The 19,698-nt window shown below is 41.0% G+C and overlaps 1 protein-coding gene and 1 pseudogene across 4 annotated transcripts in view; one reads left to right on the top strand and one right to left on the bottom strand.

Moving 5' to 3' along the window:
* The window catches only part of SNAP47 (synaptosome associated protein 47), a 45,444-nt gene that overhangs the window by 2,408 nt on the left and 23,338 nt on the right, over positions 1-19,698 (top strand). For 3 of the 4 annotated variants that reach the window (XM_016203507.2, XM_016203508.2, XM_016203506.2), the window contains one exon: positions 7,828-8,371. In XM_016203507.2, the coding sequence (XP_016058993.1) occupies positions 7,872-8,371 (500 nt within the window). In that variant the 5' untranslated portion in view covers positions 7,828-7,871. The remainder of the gene's footprint in view (positions 1-7,827; positions 8,372-19,698) is intronic. The other variant, XM_016203509.2, reaches the window with a different exon arrangement.
* On the bottom strand, positions 15,551-17,726 carry LOC107529918 (cysteine-rich secretory protein 3 pseudogene; annotated as a pseudogene).

The following is a 19,698-nucleotide window of genomic DNA, read 5'->3' on the forward strand; positions in this document are numbered from 1 at the left end:
CTGTGAATATGCCATGTTGTTTCAATAAAACACCCCAACAGCACTTGGAACCTCCCAGGTTGAGAGTGGGTGCCTCTGAGGAGCAGGAGGTGAAGGTAATGGAAAAGGCTGGCCATGGCACCTGGAGACACTGCTCCCACTGTTCTGACTCTAAGCCTTCTTGTGGTCAGGAGTTATTGGAAGGTGTGTAAAATGTTGCTGGTTCTGTTATTCTGGAAATTAACTAAAAATAGGTGTTTACTTGATACTAAGTCTTACTGTAGGCACAGGTCTGATGCAACGGCTGAAAGAGATGTTATACTAATTGCCGTGCATCATAAATGTGGTCCAGTGACCCAGAGCATCACTCTGGCGATGAGCTCCAGACACCTTTGGGGAGCCTTGCCATGACCTTCCCTCTCCATTTTAGCTCTAGGGTCCACGCAGGTCTGTAAGTCTTTCACTAAAAGTTATAGGTTCTAGGTTACAGCAGGTGAGGACCGAGTAAGAACTCCAAAACCTAGAGTAGATTGGACCTGGGTCGGCATATGGAAGGAGGAAAACAGTCCACAGTGGACAGTCGATGTTTCCACATGGCATGGGATTCACTCCGCAGGTACTTTCTAGGTGCCGGCATTGTGCACAAGGCACTCTGTATGATCTTTGCTTCTTCAGTATGTTGACCCAGTTGGTCCTCATGTGAGCACATTCATAGGCTTTTTGGAGTTGTGGTGAGTGCTGTGTTTGATGAGGCCTCCGTTTCCAGGGAGACGATGTCACTGGGGCAGAGACTGTTCAGAATCGTGGAGTAGCAAGTGGGGCCTCTAAGGTAGGAACAGTGGAACACAGGTAGAAAGGGCTGGATGGTAAGGCTGCAGCTCAGCAAAGCCTCCTGGGCTGGGGAGGGAAGAGTGAAGTACATAGGGAAAGGTTTTGGCAGAAAAGTGGCACTTTCTGTTTTACTTTCTTTATCTGATTTATTTCACTTAACATAATGCCCTCATGGTCCATCTGTTTTGTCACAAATAGCAGAATTTCCTTCTTTTTTATGGCTGAATTAGTATTCTGAATATATATCTAGAAGTAAGATAGCTGGTTTTATATGTCATTTTCTAATCTTGTGTTATGACTGTCACATTGGCTGCTGGATGAAGAATAGTTGGTGGGGGCAGAGTGAAGCAAGGAGGGAAGTTGAGAGGTTGTCCAAAGGAGTAGTGACAGCCTTGCTTGGTGGTGTGGCTGATGCAGCACAGCTGCCAGGACTTGCTGATAGATTGTTAGAAGGGCTGAAGATGGAGGGGATCCAGGAGAACTCACCTGCAGTGCCATCACTGGGGTTTAGAAGAGGTGGAGATACCTATTAGATGGTCAAGTGGAGACGCCTAGGCTACTCTGATGTCTGTGGTAAGAAAGGCTGGGTTGGAGGTAAAGTTTGTGAGGCAGCAGCTCAGAGGTGGCATATGATGACATGGAACTGTGATGACTCACTGAGGAGGAGAGTGTTGTGTTGATTAAGAGGGCCAGGGCTGTGTCCTGGTCATTCCAACATTCAACAGTCGGGGGAGAGGATGGGCCAGCAGAGGAGACTGGAACAACCACCTGGGGTGAGAGCCCAGGAGCCAGAATGTGGTGTCTCTCTGGAGGGGCAGCTGTGCTGGACAGAGGTTACAGCAGATGCCGGCATTGGGTTTGGCCACCCTGAGGCCTGTGTAGAGCTGTGCCAGTGCGTGGCGGGGATAGGAACCTATGTGAACGGATGAGCATAGGGAAGCAGCGAGTGTCTGTTAGAGGAGCAGCAGCTAGTCAGGGCTGTGGGGAGGTGGGGCAGGTATGTGTTTGTCTGTTTGCAGGTATAGCTCCTAGAGAAGATGTGTAAACTGAGGAGAAGATCAAGGACAGGTTGGCAACTGTGGCCCTGCCCACATTTGCTGCTCCTTTTTTATAAATGAGGTGTATCAGAGCTGCCGCGCTCTTTGTTCTGTATAGTCTCTGGTGCTTCCACTCTACAGCGGCAGAGGTGAGCATGGTGCCAGAGACCACATGCCCAAGAGCCTAAACTATCCACTCTCTGCCCCTTAGCAGGACAGTGAGCCCCTGGGGCCAGAGGGAAGGAGAAGTTGATGTTGCTGGAGAAGGAGAGGGTTGGGGCCAAGGGTACAAGAGCCTGGCCTTTGAGGGAGGAGGACACTTCTTCCTGCGGGCTGTAGACGGACTGGGGTAAGACAGCGCACCCAGGAGAGATGGGGGCATGTAGGTGGAGTTCCACTTGGTCCTCTTTTTGTTTGTTTTCTTTTTTGTGTTTTTTTAAAAAATATATCTTTATTGATTTCAGAGAGGGGGAGAGAGAGAGAGAAACATCAGTGATGAGAAAGTCATTGATCAGCTGCCTCCTGCACGCCCCCGACTGGGGATCAAGCCCGCAACCCGGGCATGTGTCCTGACCGGGAATCGAACCCCGATCTCCTGGATCCTAGGTCGATGCTCAACCGCTGAGCCACTTGGTCCTCTTTACTGTGGTCTGTTGAGAAAGCTGCCATAGAAACTGCGTTAGGAAAAGCTGTGGCCACAGGATTTTCCTGTTGCGTTTTCCCTGGTGGTTGTCAAACCTAAGTACTTGCTCGTCTTTCTTATAGCCAGGACGAGAGAAGTGTCTGGGTTCTCCTCCTAACTCATCTTTCCTTTTTCTTTTCTCCCATTTGAATTTTGTATTTTAGAGCTGATGTTGTTCTTAGGTCTTTTAGCTATTTTAATGGTGGATGAAGAGGCTCAGAAGGGAACTAACTTTTCCATAGTCATAAAGTTTGTGGTAGAACTGAAGTTGGGAGTACAATGTGTCTCCTCCGATGCTGCAAGCCAGACTCAGTAATTCTTTGGGGCATTTGTGCATAATCTCCCTCAGTGCTCAGGCCAGGAGATTGTTAACATAAATTCAGTTTCCATGCTAAATGCAGCTCTTAAAGTACAGGGCAATGGTGAACAAGATATACCCCTCCCCCACTCTCTCCAGGAGTTGGACATGGTTTATGGCCAGCCGGGGTGGCCAGGTGGTGGGAGGTTTCTTTCAGTAGGAGGACCAGGATCTAGCCAGGTTCAGGGCCGACCAGGACTGTGAGCATGCTGCTGTGACAGAGGCCCGACATTTGTCTTAGACACAGCAACACTGAAAACCATGCCTATCCTGATGCCGTAGTCATCCCCTAGTTCTGAAAGTAGAGACCTTTTGCATTTTTCACAGTCTAGCAGGTTGTGTGCATGGTAGGTTATGTTGGTCAGAATAAGCTGGGGCCTGCAGCACTTGCTCCCTGTCCTGTAAGAGGCCAATCCCATTCAGCCATGCTGTGCATTTTGTCTGTGTTTGTCTCAGAGTACCCAGGTCAGTGCTCCTCTCACTAGGGAAAAAGGGCTGATGAAGACACAGGTGCCTTAAGGTTCCCTCCATCCTGCATGGGCCGTTGGCACAGAGGAAAGGCAGGACCAGCTGCTCTGCCCCCGTGGTGAGCTTCTGCAAGGTCCAGCGTATGTGGAGAGCTCACAGGTCAGGCCCCTCAAGAAGATAGATACCTGAGGAACTCCTTGCTGGCTTCCCAGTGACAGGAAAGGGTGGACTTTCTAGCTCCTTCACAGAGTCTCCCAGGATGAGAGCCTGAGGCTGTTCTGCATTTTTAGTGTAGATTCCCCTTGGTCTGGCATTGATTGTCATCCTAGCTAAGAAGACAGATTCTTGGGTTCCTGTCTCCTTGGGCAAATTTCTGACCCTGTCAGCCTCAAGTCCTCTTCTGTGGCCTGGGGTGGTGATGTCCATCATTGTGAGAAGGTGCAGTTGGCCTGCTGCTTCCTGTTCCAGTCCTACCACGTTCTTCAAGTAGAAGGCTTGCCTTCCCTATAGACTTAATCCACAACAGTCTGTTCTAGGATGTTCTTTACCACATATTATCTTTGCTCTTTAGTGCAAGTATGTGCAGTCTTACTGTTGCTTATTTGTATTATGTCTCCTCATTTGTATATTCCTCTGGTGTCTGAACTGTATTGTATCTCCTTAAATATCCAGACCCTAAGGCTGATACTTTCTCAGAATTGATGCTTCTGCGAAACACTCGATGATATTAGTACTCTTGAGAGAGTATTGGCCAGGCTATCAGTGGACTTTAGAGCTTCTGCCATGACTTGCTATATGCATTCATCTATGAAATGTGAGTTGGACAGATGGTCTCTGTGGTCCCACCAGCCCTGATTTCTTTATATTATTTCTGAGTCCCATATCTTATTTTATTTTGCGATGATGACAAAGTTCTCACACTCAATATGGCAGATCTTTTATAGGCTTGTCCTGATTTCTGGTATTAGTAATTAGCCCAGCTGGTGATCTGGACTGATGTGTGGGACTGAGTAACACGAGCTGGTTGGCATGTGTGCGCATCTGGGAAGTGTGGGCCTGCCCTTTCTGTTGTGATGAAGAGAATTTCCAGGATGCATTGGTGAAGTACTTGAGTCAGATTAACATAGAAGGTAAATTTATTTGTCCTGTGGTGGGATTGAGTTGTCTTGCTTTAACTTGGCACCTTAATTTTGGGCACATTCTTCCATCTTTTCTTTTCCTCTTCTTCATCATCATGTTTGTGTGTGTGAGTGTTTGTGTGTGTGTGTGTGTTTGTTTGTTTTTGTGGCTAGGTGCTGTTTGTAGCCACCTCTGATCAGATAGTGAAAACTAATTAGGCCAAATGGCAGATTCTGGACAAGACACTCTTCTAGCAGTCATATGAGAAGTAAAGAAGGGTCCAGAGGAAGCTGTAGACTTTTCCCACATCTAAGGGATGAGCAGAGTTAGTTCTATATACTTTGTAGGATTAAATATGATCATAATGTCACATGTAGCCTTATGGAGCCAGGTGCTCTTCTAAGTGCCTTTGATATATCAATTCAGTTAAACCTTACCACTGCAGTGTGGCATAGGGACAAATCTATCCCGTTTACAGGCCAGAAAATGGAGGCAGAGAGGCTAAGTAACTGACCAGGGGTCACATGCAAATGAATGGCACATCTGCCGCTGTCAGTGTGACAGCCATGTGGTGGTGTGCCTTCTAGCTGTGCTTCTGCCTAGGGCAGAGATTTCAGATGTTTGTGAAATTGTAGCATCCAGCTGAAATTCAGTTCTGTTGTACCTTTCATATGTACATTTATTAGTAATTTTTAATACAGTTTATATTGTTAAACATACAGTAAATCTTTTATTGAGAGATTAATGCAAAGAAATGAATAAATCATAAGAATAGAAAATGCACAAATCTTGAATTATCACAAAATGAGTACACCCAGGACAAGAAGTGGAACATCACCAGCCACAGAGGCACCTATAGGCCCCCTCTCTTCTCCCCAGTTGTAACCAGCATTCTGACTTCCAGTTTCTGAACTTTTCATATGCTTATTTTTAAAGTGAATTAAAATTTGGGGAAAGCCTTGATATTCCCTTAAGTCCAATAGAAACATCCTAGGATGTTATGAATCAATTAAGTGGGTTTCTGGAGTTTGCTTCCTAAATATTTAGTTTTATTAGAGATTCTCATGTGAAGAACCCATACCCTGAGCGGAATGATCTTTGTGGTGCACATCACTGTCAGTTATTGTGAAGGATGTGAAACTGGCAGGTTAGCTGTGAACCTGCCACAGTTTTTCTAGATGTAGCAGCAGACAGGGACCCTGGTCAAAGAGAAAGGGCCTGTTAGATATGGCACAGCAGGCTTTATGTGTGCATCTGTTCCCCTGTGCCCCAGGTTCTGAGGGCCCAGGTGCACACTGCACATAGCGTGGGTTTGTGTCACAGCAAGGAACCCTCCAATTTTGTAAGGGGGCCGCTAACAAACCTGCCTAACCCTTGTCTCCAAGAGGACAGTGCCCTGTCATCCAGGTCAACCAGAAGGGAGATAGCATCTACAGCTATGAGATAGTCTGAGATAGACACTGACACCAAATGTGGAGAAATGCCAAGGAGAATTGCCTCTCAGTAATGTCCACTTCTTGTTTCTGTATCATCTTGGCCTTGGTGAATATTCCCATTTCACTCCATCAACCACTCTGATTAATTTGACTGGGACCAGATCTGTGCAGTTTGTATAATAGTATCAAGGCTGCCATCAATAGGACTCTAAACAGCAGCATGAGGCTAGCCTGCAACATTGACCTCAGCCGGGCTGAGGATCCCCGCTGGACAAACACTGTAAACCATGAGTGGTTGTTCCATTCATTCAGTCACAAAGTGTTCCCTGTTAGGATTATGAACAAAATACCCGAAAGCTTACAAATAAACAAGTGGTCATCCTGCCTCATACAGGTGCAGTGAGTGTGCCAGCTCTACACAGCCCCATGAGGGATGGGCGCAGGGAGAGGTAAGAGCTGGAGAGGTAATCTCTCTAGAGAGATTGCGGTGGCAGTGCAGGGTGGCAAATGCCAAAGGCAGGAGACCCTTTAGGCTGCTGCTGTAGTCCTGACCATGCCTACAGCCCTACGAGCTTAGGGGTTTCATTTGTGTTAACTCCCTTTGTATTTGATGATACATTGCCTTTTCTCACATCACTGTTTTTGTATAATTAGGAATCAATTCCACGCAAGTTCTTCAGGTGTAGGTTCCACCTTTTTTTGTTGTTAAGCCTTGTTGCTTGAAGTGATGTCTTTACAGCAATTACATTGAAGAGTCTGGATCTTTAGAGTGTAGCTCAGTGAGGAAATGCATACACTTCCACTGGGTTCTAAGCTCCAGGAGCCCAGGACTATGTCACTGTCGATTTCTCTTGTCCTTGCAGTCCAGCGTGGCACAGTGGCTAAAACTTGTTGACCAAATGCAGAGAGTCTCTAATGGCCTCTAGCCACACCGTGAAAGCTCATGCTTTTCAGTATTTTAAGAGATAATATTAGTTATTTTTCATTTTTATAAGTGAAGTTACATCATCATTGAAGAGTGTGTGTGTGTGTGTGTGTGTGTGAGAGAGAGAGAGAGAGAGAGAGAGAGAGAGAGAAAAGTGAAAGATGTGCAGTATTGCAGGTGTACCTCTACTTGGAAGAGCCTTAGCAGGCCTAGGTTTAGCCACATCAACATTGTGACATTGTGGTTTGACATTGTACAAGGCCCTTATCCTTTCATGCCTGTATTCTTCGTCTGTATGACAAGGTTAGGCTAAATGTTCTATAAGTGTTGTTTCAGATCCTTCATGACTTTTCAAATTGCACTGATAAATACTAATTATAGATAAAACTATAAAACTATATTAAATGTATGTGTATAACTCCATAATTGTGTGGAACAATATAAAAATTATTTGGGATTACAAGAGGGGAAAAGTTTGTAGGATTATTTTCTCTGTGATTGCTTCTCGATCAAGTGGAGCATCTGTTCTTATCAGTTTAATATTTTCTCTGTGAAATTAAGTTTATAAAAATTTCAAATGAAGACTCTTTGTTAGCTTAGAAGCTTGTAAAGAATGTGCAGTGATAGGGGTCGTCACAGCCGAAATGGTGTTTGTGTGAAAGATCTTGGATGGTGGTTTCCAGCAGTTTTCTTCCTTCAGTCACATACAGCTGTGGACCTTGGTCCGAGTGGGGGTGCTCTGGTGGGGCTTTGGGAAATGCACAAATTTGAGACGTGGCCGTGTCCTCTCTGCTGAGTAGGACAAAGACTTTGTCCTGCCTGTTACGTCTGTGGTGAGAGCTCTTTCTAGGCAAGGACCCTACTCTGCTGGTGTTTCAGGTTCGTTCTGAATCCAGACCATTCCCTCACCATAGATGTCCTAGTGTCTCTAGTCCAAGTGTGATGATGCATTTTAGCCTCACAGACCTACTAATTTGTCCCTTTTACCTCAGAGCAGAGTGGCCTTGGCTCTGGTACAGACTGACCCAGGAACCAGATGAGCAGAGACCTCTGCGTCCACACCTGGCCGTGCTCCTACTATTTAGAACTTGAGAAGCGATGGGTTCCTGGAAAACTTTTGTTAACTTCACTCTCACTAAAATTTATGACTGAAAAGACTGGAGACTTTCTTGTCAGCTTTCCCCTTGCTGATATAATTGAGATCAAGAAAGAGGCTTCTCATTTTATCTTCAGTTCTATCACCATCCTGGAAAAGAACCATGTCAAGCACTGGTTTAGTTCCTTGCAGCCTAGTCGGAATGTTGTGTTTCATGTCATCGAGCACTTTTGGAGAGAGTTGCTGCTGTCTCAGCCAAGAGCTGCTGTGGAGGCATCATCCTCCCCCGTGACCAAGGGGAAGGAGCTGACTGGTCTGATGGCCTGTTCCCAGAAGCGTCTGGAAGATGCAGCCAGAGTCCTACACTACCAGGGTGAGCAGCTGAACAGCATAACAAGCAGCCTGGACAATATGGATTCTGACCTGGATGTGGCTGACAGGTAGAGAAAAGTACTGCAGCCCTAAGCTGCTCTTTTGGTGGCTGGGGTGTCTTCCATATCCCATATTTAACACACAGTCAGAAAACATGGGTTATACCTGTTGTGGACAGTTAACGCTGGGCTGGCTGCTCTGGGCATACAGACAGTAAGGGCTGGTGTTTATTGAAAGGGCACTGTTGCCAGGTTTGGTGTAAATGTTCAATGAGAATCACCTTATTCAGTCACCAAACAAGCCAAGAAGAACATGTTGTTGACTTCATTTTGCTGATGGGGAAACTGAGGCTGTGAGGCCAGGGAATTTGTTCAAGATCACACACTAAGTTTATTAGCATAGTTTATTTTTTTAGCAGTTAATTTTTTTTACATAGCTATGGAGCAGCCAGATTTCAGCTGAAGCATTTTGGCTTCAAAAGTTGCCACCTGAGCTGCCAGACCAGTCACTCTCAAACCTTGGGCCTTGGGGTCCTTCTACTCTCTTAAAAATTGAGACCCCCAGAAAACTTTTGTTTCTGTGGGTTATGTTATATTGACCATGTTTTTTTAAAACTAAAAAATTAAAAAGTTATTTATTCATTTAAAGAGCACAATAATAAACTCATGACTTAGTAATAAAAGTAACATTTTTTTTAAAGAAATAAGAACTTTCTAAAGCAAAATCTGTTCAGTGAAGAGCGGCACTGTTTGAGACTTTGCACCTCTGTAAAGTGAGGCTTAGCAGAAGACATTGGGTTCCCATACCTGCTTCTGCAGTGAGTGCTGTGCTACCCTTTGGAAAGCCCTGTGTATAGTCCTGTTGACAATGAGAGCAGCAAAGCCAGATTGTAATGTCACGGTGCTATTAAGTGATTTTGACCACACTTTGAGAAGCACTGGCCTGACAGGAAGACATGCAGAGTCCTCCAGGAATCTTAGAGCCTAGTAGGAATAGCCTCTCCCCACATCTTGGAGGGCTGCTGGGAGCTCAGGACTGGGAGGCAGCCTCTTGGTTACAGGCCCTGAGCACAGCCCGCATCTCTTGGACGAGGGCTGTAGGGGTGGTGGTAGTGGGAACCCTTGCCCCTGAGGGACCTCACCTACACTCACCACCTGCTGTTTCCTAAGTGCCTGTCTGTGAAGGTCTATTGCTGCAGTTGCAGGGAACAGAGCCCTAGATTTTACCCTCAGGAAGGGTGCTTTTGGAGAATGAGATGACTAAACCTTTGTCAGTTTTCCTCTTGGGGATATAGCAGGATACTATTTGTTAGATGTTTTAAATCTGCAAAATAGCACTCTAGGAAAACTATGGAGACAGTGAGAATAGGAAACCTGAACAGGACGGGCACATGCAGGGCCATTTTGTTCTGCAGAGCCGCTGACAGCTTCTGGAAAGCTATGCTACTGGAGGGCTGTGCTCCTGGTGTCCAGGGCCCTCAGTGAGCCTTCTCATTTCTCCGTCACATCTGAGGACATTTCTCATTATTTGTTGGATAATTTCTTCCCCTCAGGTTTTAAAATGTGCTCCTTTTTGTTATCTGACTTCCTGGACTAATCTAACAGCATTCTCATTTTTCTGTCCCGTGCTTTTGTTTTCCTTTATACTTCTTGTATTTTATCTTCTTACCCTTCTATTTTTGTTGTCATATTTTTAATTTCCAAGAATTATTTTTTGGTTTCCAAATGTTCTTGTTGCTTTGTGGACTTCCCGTGCTATCTCAGGAGATTATGGGCGGTCTTGTGTAAGAGGGGCCTGGGCATGCCTTCTGGTTCAGGTGGAAATTTTCTTTCTTCTCAGCAGACTGCCCCCAACTGTGCAGGCTCAATCGAGTGGGACCTTCTGGACCTTCTAATTCTGAGTGAGGCTCAGAGGTGCAGGGGTGGGTCATGTTGGGGTCTCCCATATGCTCTTCTGTTTTCAGCCCCCAACTTCACCCCTGTGTTCAGAGGTTTCTGGCACCACTTATTTTTCCAGTTAGAGTTCTGCCATGCAACCTGGGTCATTTTTCAGCTTCTCCCACTGCTGCCTTACAGCTGACTTTCTTGGATTTGCTAAGTCTGTTATGGGTTTCCAAAATTTTATGCTGATGTCTCTTCTCTTTGCGCTTGGGGGAAATGTGTTTTCAATTTGCCATCTGTGATATTGTGACTTTTAGTTAAGAAATATATATTTGGTCTTCATTCCAGGTTTCTGGCACAGAGCTCATGAAACCCTTGGAGTTTCCTCTGAGGAGAGTTTCTTGTTATGTTAATACAATTTTGTTGTGCCCTTAAGGATGGGGCTGGCCTGCCGGGGAACCAACCTGTGATTAGAGGGTTGGAAATTTCAGTCCCTGGGGGAAAGGAAAGGCTGGAGGTTGAACCAATTATTGGTGGCCAGTGATTCAGTCATGTGTGTAGTAGCAACATAGCTTTTGTAGCTTCCTTATGGTCACTGTTTCTGTTATCAATATATCTTTTTACTTTCAATCTATTTTTCTTTGAATAAAAAATGTGACTTCTAAACAGTATGTAGTCTGATTTATTTTTTCTAATTTGGAGTGACAATTTTTACCTTTTGATTACAGTCCTTTATCCATTTATGTTAATCTTATTGTGATATGGTTGGATTTACTTCTGTGACTGCTGTTTGTTTTCTTTATGTCTATATCTTTTTTTGTTCTCTGGTTCTTTTACCACCTTCTATGTATGAGTTAGATTTTTTCCTAGTATACCATTTAAATTCTTTTAGTAATATTTTAAAACTTATTTTCTTAATTATTATACTAGATATTTCAGTATACAATAACTTGTGATCTACTTCAGATTACTACTAATTTAATATATTACATTAGAGCTTTTTCATTCCTGCCTGTGGATTTGATTTACTGTCTTTTGTCATTCTCCTAACCCTCTTTTGTGCTATCATATATCATATATGTTATATTTTATATGTTACTAACCCTCCAGTATAATTTTAAAAACAATGTTTTATGTAGTAATCTTAAATCAGTTAGGAAAAGTAAACAAGAACATTTAAATTGTCTAATTACCTACACGATTCCCTTTACCAGTGTTCTTTGTTTCTTTGTAGGGATTTGAGTTTCCTTCTGGGGGGTATCATTTCATTTCAGCCCAAGAACTTTCTTTAGTTTTTTTGTGTTTTTTTAAAAATATATCTTTATTGATTTGAGAGAGATAGAAGCATCAATGATGAGAGAGGCATCGTTGATTGGCTGCCTCCTGCATGCCTCCAACTGGGGATTGAGCCCACAACCAGGGCATATGCCCTGACTGGGAATCGAACTGCGATCTCCTGGATCCTAGGTCGACGCTTAACTGCTGAGCCAAGCCTGGGAGGGCTTTAGTATTTTGTTTTTTTTTTTGCAGGAGGCAGGCTTGCTACCAATGAATTCCCTCAGTATTTGTTTGGAAATGTCTTTATTTGGCCTTATTATTATTATTTTTTAAATATATCTTTATTGATTTCATAGAGAAGAAAGGAGAGGGATAGAGAGATAGAAACATCCATGATGAGAGAGTCATGGATCGGCTGCCTCCTGCACGCCCCCCAACAGGGGATCGAGCCCGCCACCTGGGCATGTGCCCTGACTGAGAATCGAACCCCGATCGCCTGGATCCTGGGTCAGTGCTCAACCACTGAGCCATGCCCGGCTGGGCTGGCCTTATTTTTTGAAGGATAGTTTTGCTGGATATAGAATTGTCTACTGACAGTTTTATTTCTTTCTGAACTTTGCATATATCATCCCGGTAACTTCTAGTCTCCATTATTCTGGTAGGGGTCAGCTTAATATTATTGTGGTTCTCTTGTTCATGATAGATAGTTTTTCTGTTACTGCTTTCAAAGTGTTCTCTCTTTCTTTGGCTTTCAAAAGTTCAACTAAGGTGTATCTAGATATAAATCTCTTTGTTTCACCTGCTTCATATTTGTTTAGCTTCTTGGATTCGTGTGTTGTTGTGTTTTTTCCCCCCTGAAATTTGGGGGTTTTAGACAATTTTAATAACTTTTCTGTCCCTTTCTCTCTCTCCTGTCCCTCTTAGCCGTGTTATGTGTATGTTAGTAGTGGTATCCTCTAGGTCTCTGAGGAACTCTTTATTTTTCCTCTCTTTTTTTCTGATCTTAAGATTGTATGATTTTTATTGTTCTGTCTTCACACACTGATTTTTCTGTCATTTCAAATCTGCTATTGAACCTCTCTAATGAAGTTTTCATTTCCATTACTGTACTTTTAAAATTGGGATATAATTGACATATAATATCATGTGCATTTTAGGTATACAATATAATGATTTGATGTATGCATATATTGGGAACTGATCACCATAATAAGTTTAGTTAACATCCATTACCATGCATTGTTTTTTCTTATGATGATAACTGTTAAAATTTATTCTTTTAGCAACTTTCAAATATACGGTACAGTATTGTTAACTATACTCACCATGCTGTACATTACAGCTCCAGGACTTATCTTATAACAGAAATTTGTACCTTTTGACCACCTTCAACCATTTCACTCATCCCCCAAAACCCTGCTTCTGGGAACCGCCAATTTGTTCTCTGTATCCATCATTTTGATATTTTATTTTTTAGATTCCCCATAAGTGAGATCATACAGCATTTGACTTATTTCACTTAAAATAATGCCCTCAAAGTTCATCCATGTTGTTACAAGTGGCAGTATTTCCCTCTTTTTTTATGACTGAATAATATCTATATATATATATCTACATATCACATTTTCTTTATCCATTCATTCATCAATCAACACTTAGGTTGTTTCCATGTCTTGGCTATTGTAAATAATGCTTTTGTGAACATGGGGATGCAGATATCTTTTTGAGATAGTTATTTTGTTTTCTTCAGATATATACCCAAAAGTGGAATTGCTGGATTATATAGTAGTTCTATTTTTAATTTTTTGAGGTATCTCTATATTGTTTTCCATGATGGCCACACCAATTTATATTCCCACCTAACAGTGCATAGGGGTTCCCTTTTCTCCACATCCTTGCCAGTGCTTGCTATTTCTTGCCTTTCTGATAATAGCCACTCTAATAGGTGTCAGATAATATCTCATTGTGGTTTGATTTGCATTTCCCTGATGATTGGTGATGTTGAGCACCTTTTCATGTGCCTGTTGGCCATCTTATAGCTCCTTTGAAAAAATGTCTACTGAAATCCTCATCTCATTTTTTAATTGGATTGACTTTTTTTCCTACTGTGTTGAGTTCTTTATATATTTTGGATATTAACTCCTTATCAGATATATGTATGATTACAAATATTTTCTCCTATTCTGTAGGTTGCCTTTACATTTTGTTGATGGTTTCCTTTGCTGTGCACAAGCCTTTTTTTAGCTTGATGTAATCCCACTTATTTTTGCTTTCGTTGTTATCTAAAAAATCATTGCCAAGCCCAGCTGGATGTGGCTCAGCGGTTGAGCATTGACCTAGGATCCAGGTGATCAGGGTTTGATTCCCGGTCAGGGCACATGCCCGGGTTGCGGACAGCAGCTGTTCAGTGACTCTCTCATCATTGATGTTTTTATCTCTTTCTCCCCCCTTCCTTTCCTCTCTCTGAAATCGGTAAAGATATATTAAAAAAATAATAATAATTGCCAAGACCATGGCATGGTTTTGGAGCTTACCTCCTATGTTTTTTCCTAGAAATTTTATAGTTTCAGGTTTTGCATTTAGGTCTTTAATCCATTTTGACTTGACTTTTGTGTATGGTGTAAAAAAATGGTCTAGTTTCTTCCTTCCCTTTTTTTTTTTCATGTATTTGTCCAGTTTTCCTAGTACCACTTATTGAAGAGACTCTCCTTTCGCCATTGTATGTTTTAGCTCTTTTGTTGTAAATTAATTTTGTGGGTTTATTTCTGAGCTCTGTATTCTGTTCCATTGTTCTATGTGCCTGTGTTCATGCCAATACCATTCTGTTTTGATTATTGTAGCTTTGTATTGTGGTTTGAGCTCTGGAAGTGTGATACCTCCATCTTTGTTCTTTCCTAAGATTGCTTTGGCTATTTGGAGTCTTTTGTGGTTCCATACAAATTTTAGGATTGTTTGTTCCCTTACTGGAAAGATGCCGTTGGTATTTTGATAAGGATTGCTTTGAATCTGTAGATTGCTTTGGGTAATATGGATATTGTAACAATACAGTATTCCCACCTTGTCTGTGGGGGATGTGTTTCAAGACCCCCAGTAGATGCCTGAAACCACAAATGGTACTGAACCTTATATATATTACGGCTTTTTTCTCTATGTATACATACCTATAAGGTTAAATTTATAAATTAGGCACCATAAGAGATTAAAAAAATAACTAGTAATAAAATAGAATGATTATAACAGTATGCTGTCATAAAACTTACATGAATGTGGTCTCTCTCAAAATTTCTTATTGTACTGTACTCTTGTGATGCATTGATGGAACCATTCCATAAATAAGATGGCTGTTACCACACTTCTGATTATGTTGCCGGAATATGGGCAGATAATTTTGGGATATTTTTTAGAGCATGTGATTTCTTCAAACTGTACACTGTCTGGCTTTATCATATTTCCTTCAGTGTTGCTACATAGTACCAGAGTTAATCTGTCCTTCCATACTGGTGCCTACTTTGCACTTTTTCCCCTCTTTTTTTGTTAAAGTTTAATTTTTTAGGCAAATATTTTGGAAATTTTTTCTGAATAATCATTTATCTGGGCTGTTCAGCTGGAGTTAATTATAAATACTATAAAATATTGCACAAGAATCAGATCTATGTGGTTGTTTAGATAAATACTTTATTCTAAAAGTTGATTACTTTCTTAAAGAGGAGGCCATAAGAAAAGTTAGATGTCAATCTTTGAATTCATTCTTTATACATGTAAAAAATTATGTAGTAGGAATGACTGATGTTAGTTGTTTTTGTATTATTATGATTATTATTTATTTATTTTTGCATTTTGTTTCAGGAAGCATAATTCTTCATTTTAATCCAAAGTTCTGGTGACCTGAGTCTTGTGGTTATACAGTTTTAAAAATCCTCAACTTGATTCAGTTTATTAAAGTACCAAGTTTATATTAAAGTCCAAAGTTGTCATAGACTATGCTGCTTTTGTAAATTGATGTATGAGAGAGATTTCTGTAAAGATCCAAGAGAAAAACTGGAATCAAATTTATAACCAACATGCCTACAATTTCTCCTCTGGCATGTGTCAGTTAAGTGATGCATCCCTTTTCCACTTAGTCTTGTGCAATGAACATTGAGCATTTGAGTAAATTTTGTTTTCTCATTGGCAAGTGGCCTTGCAACTGTCCTTGAGCAGTTCATGTTCACAGACAGCTATTGTCTCCAAGGAATCACAGTTATTAAGGATATCTTCATACTGGCAACTATTGGTGCATAGCCCATTGTCACAGTTACCAGGGCAATTGGCACAGAATGTTTCTTGTTTGTAAGGGGTACTCTTTTTACTAACATTATTACCAACAGGACAATATTGACAAACATAGTAATATTTTAGACTGTCTTGATTGGGACAATCTGCAATTCCATACCCAACATGGTAAGATGAGTAGCAAATAGGGTATAATGTTCAACAACTGTACTAGAAGTCTTTGACAATAGACAAAATCGTGGCTCTCATCATACCAGTTTTGAATTGCATTTGACCAGGCAGTAAGGTTGAAACCAAATGCAGGTTTGGCTGCCTGATGCAAAGAAAGCCAAGCTTGTGAGACAGGTGCTGGTGAGAAGGAAAGTGGTTTATTCAAGTGCCAGCGACATGAGAAGATGGCAGACTTCTGTCCTGTAAAACAGTCTTAACATCTCAGTGCAGGCAGGGGTTTTTATCAAGAAGGAGAGGGAAAGCAGAACAAACAAATCAGGGAGAAGGGACTGTGGACATGCAGGCAGTGTTCTTGCTGGTCCCGATGCAGATCTTTAATGTCAACCAAAGTCTTGTGGTCTCAAGCCACTCCAGGCTCCAAGGCAGGATCCAGAACAGTTTCTGCAATATGCTCAAAAAAAGGTTGTTAGCAATTTATGGCAGGCATGACTCACTGGGCCTTTGTTTTAAGGCATACATCCTATTTCCTGATCTGGGAAAAGTATTGTTCATTATATGTCATTTAATCAATGTTATTTTGTTGGTTAGTGTAAGTTTTAGTGTGGGGCATGCAGGACATCTTCTTGTAGGCTTTGATATGGATCTTTGTGGTCAGCATCCTTGTGTTGGCCATCTGGTTTTTTTGTCAGCTGAATTCCTGGGGGAAGAGAGTGTCTTAAGGTCAGGCTACTTCTTAGATTCACACAAGAACTGAATCAACTGCAAATCCCTGTAAAGTATACTGAAAAAAACTTCTAATGTGCAAGCTCTAGTTTTGAGAGGAAAAATCGTGTTAGAGTAACAAGCTGGATTTAACATTTACTAAGATAAATATGGGTTGCTTTATGTAGATTTTTGTATAAGTTTGTTTTGTTAGTACATTCATATTTTAGTTCTATTCTGCGGTTAGAGTAGTATATAGTTTTATCCTGTTACAGGCTCACTTGACATATAGAAATTCTTACCACATTTTATAGTTTTTTGGGGGGCCCTCTGCATTACCGTGTTCTAAAGTGCACTTGTTTGCCCACTTTGGGGCATTTGCTATTGCTCCTCTGCTCCATTCCATCTTTAGCATGTTGCTGATAGGTGAAGAGACTGATTTTCTTAGTTCATTGTGTTTATTTGCAATGTCTTTTTGGACTTGTGTTTGAGTGGTTAACAAAGCAGTAAAGGTTAGATTCTTTCCTTCTGCAGGTAAGAATGGAAGCAGCAAAGCTAGAAACACCACCAGTGGGAGTAAAGCCATTGTGTCGGTTTTCAGAGCAGGATGAAACATCTGCTTTATTAATAGAAAAGTATTGTGCCCCTTCTTGCAGGTGTTTCAAAACAAGGATATCGTGGTTCTGGTGGTGTGTCTATAGTAAGAGCATGGTATATGGGTTCATAATCCATAACTCCAGAGCCCAGATCTTCCTGCTTGAGGGCAGGAGCCAGAGACCTGCTGCAGCTTGCCCCCTCCTTTGCATTTTTATAAATGTAGGTTCTGTTAGGCATCATCTTCCAGAAGAGCCTGGTTTCATTGCAATTGAAGACATGCTTTGGATGGTATCCTTCCTTCTTAATCAGTTTCCCCACCTCTTCTGGAAATGTGGCAGCAGCTTCTTCTTTGGCAGATGCAGCATCTATAATAATTTTCATATTTTCAGTCCAAACCTATTCCTGAATATGTATAACCATCCCTTACTTGTGGTAGTAAATGGCTCGTGTCACTCATATAAGGGGATCCCTTGCAGAAATCTTCGTATATAGGCTCAGTGCTTTCTGGCATAGCATGATTCATGTCTTCCACCCACAGATTTAATCTTTTCCAACTTTACTAAGTACTTATTGCACACTGTGGTTGTAACTTTGGTAGTTTGATATGGGACAGAAACTAGCACAAAGTTCTTTATTCTTCACAATTTTATGGATACAAGATTTGTTCTTAACCATAGTTCTTGGCAATCTCAGCATACAATTTGTTTTTTTTTCTTAATGAGTCAAAAACTTTCACCTTTTTACTTAAAGGAAGTACTTTATGGCTTTTCTTTGGCATATTCAAATTGCCAGCATTACTACTACTTTGCTTTGGGGCCATTTTTGAGTAGAGTAAGGGTGACTTGAACACAAGTACTGCAGTACCATAACAGTTGATCTGATAGTCGAGATGTCTACTGAATGACTGGCAGGCAGGTAGCATATGCAGTGCTGATCCCTTTATGAAGGAAGGCTTGATATTTCATGATACTACTCAGAATGGCATGCAATTTAAAATTTATAAAATTGTTTATTTCTGAAATTTTTCATTTACTGTTTTCTGATCATGGTTGACCATGGGTAACAAACTATGGAAAAGAAACTGTGGATAAGGGGGAACTACTGTATTCTTTCAATCCATGAGCATATCTTTCCATTTATTTGTGTCTTCAGTTTCTTTCTTCAGTGTCTAACAGTCTTCAATGTACAGGTTTTTCACTTCTGTAGTTAAATTTATTCTTAGGTGTTTTATTCTTTTTGATCTGATTGTAGATAGGATTGTTTTCTTAATTTCTTTCCTGATAGTTCATTATTAGTGTATAGAAGCAACTGACTTTTGTGTATTTTGTATCCTGCAACTTTATTAAAATTGTTTATTCTAACAGTATTTGGTGAAGTCTTTAAGGTTCTATATATAATGTCATGTCATTTGCAAATAGAGACAGTTTTACTTGTTCCTTTCCAGTTTGGATGCTTTTTATTTCTTTTTCTTGTTTGATTGCTGTGGCTAGGACTTCCAATACTATGTTGAATAAAAGTGGTTCCCTTGTATATCTCATACCTCATACTTGTCTTGTTCCTGATCTTAAAGGAAAACCTTTCTGCTTTTCTCTGTTGCTTATGATGTTAGCTGTGGGTTTGTCATGTATGGCCTTTATTATGTTGAAGTACATTTCCTCCATAGCCACTTTGTTGATAGTTGTCATCTATTGAGATGATCATATGATTTTTATTCTTTATTTTGTTACTATGGTATATATCACATTGATTGGTTTTTGAATGTCAAACTATCCCTGTATCTTGGAATAAATCCCATTTGGTCATGGTGTATGATCCTTTTAACATATTGTTGAATTTGGTTTGCTAATATTTTGTTGAGGTTTTTGCATCTATGTTCATCTGGAATATTTGCTTATAAATTTCTTTTCTTGTGGTGTCCTTGTCTGGTTTCAGTATCAGGGTAATGCTGGCCTTGTAAAATGTGTTTGGAATTGCTTTCTCCTCTTCTAGCTTTGGTAAAACTTGATAAGAATTAGTATAAATTCTTCTTTAAATGTTTGGTAGAATTCACCAGTAAAGCCATGTGGTCCTGGACTCTCTTTGTTGGGTTATGGTGACTTTAATTTTAGGATTTTCATTTGCTTCATTTTTATATAATTTCTGTCTCTCTATTAATAGCCTCTATTTGATGAATCATCGTCATTATGCTGTTCTTTAATCCTTTTAATTTGGTTTCCTATACTTTCTTGAATATTTATAACTTCTTTGAAATCTTTATCTATTAAATTCACTATCTGAATGCTTTCAGAAATGGATTCTATTGATTGTGTAGTTTGGTGTTTTGGGTTTTTTCCTGTGTATAGGTCACATTTTGGTTTCCTTGTATACCTCATACTTTTTGTTAGGAGACTTGGCATTTAAAAATATATATTGTTGCAATTCTGGATTCTGATCTCGCTCTTCACCACAGGGTGGTGCTATTGGTGGTCGTTTTTGTTCATTTTAGTAACTTGCCC

The sequence above is a fragment of the Miniopterus natalensis genome, chromosome 4, assembly GCF_054644295.1.
Source record: "Miniopterus natalensis isolate mMinNat1 chromosome 4, mMinNat1.hap1, whole genome shotgun sequence".
Classification (NCBI taxonomy): Eukaryota; Metazoa; Chordata; class Mammalia; order Chiroptera; family Miniopteridae; genus Miniopterus; species Miniopterus natalensis.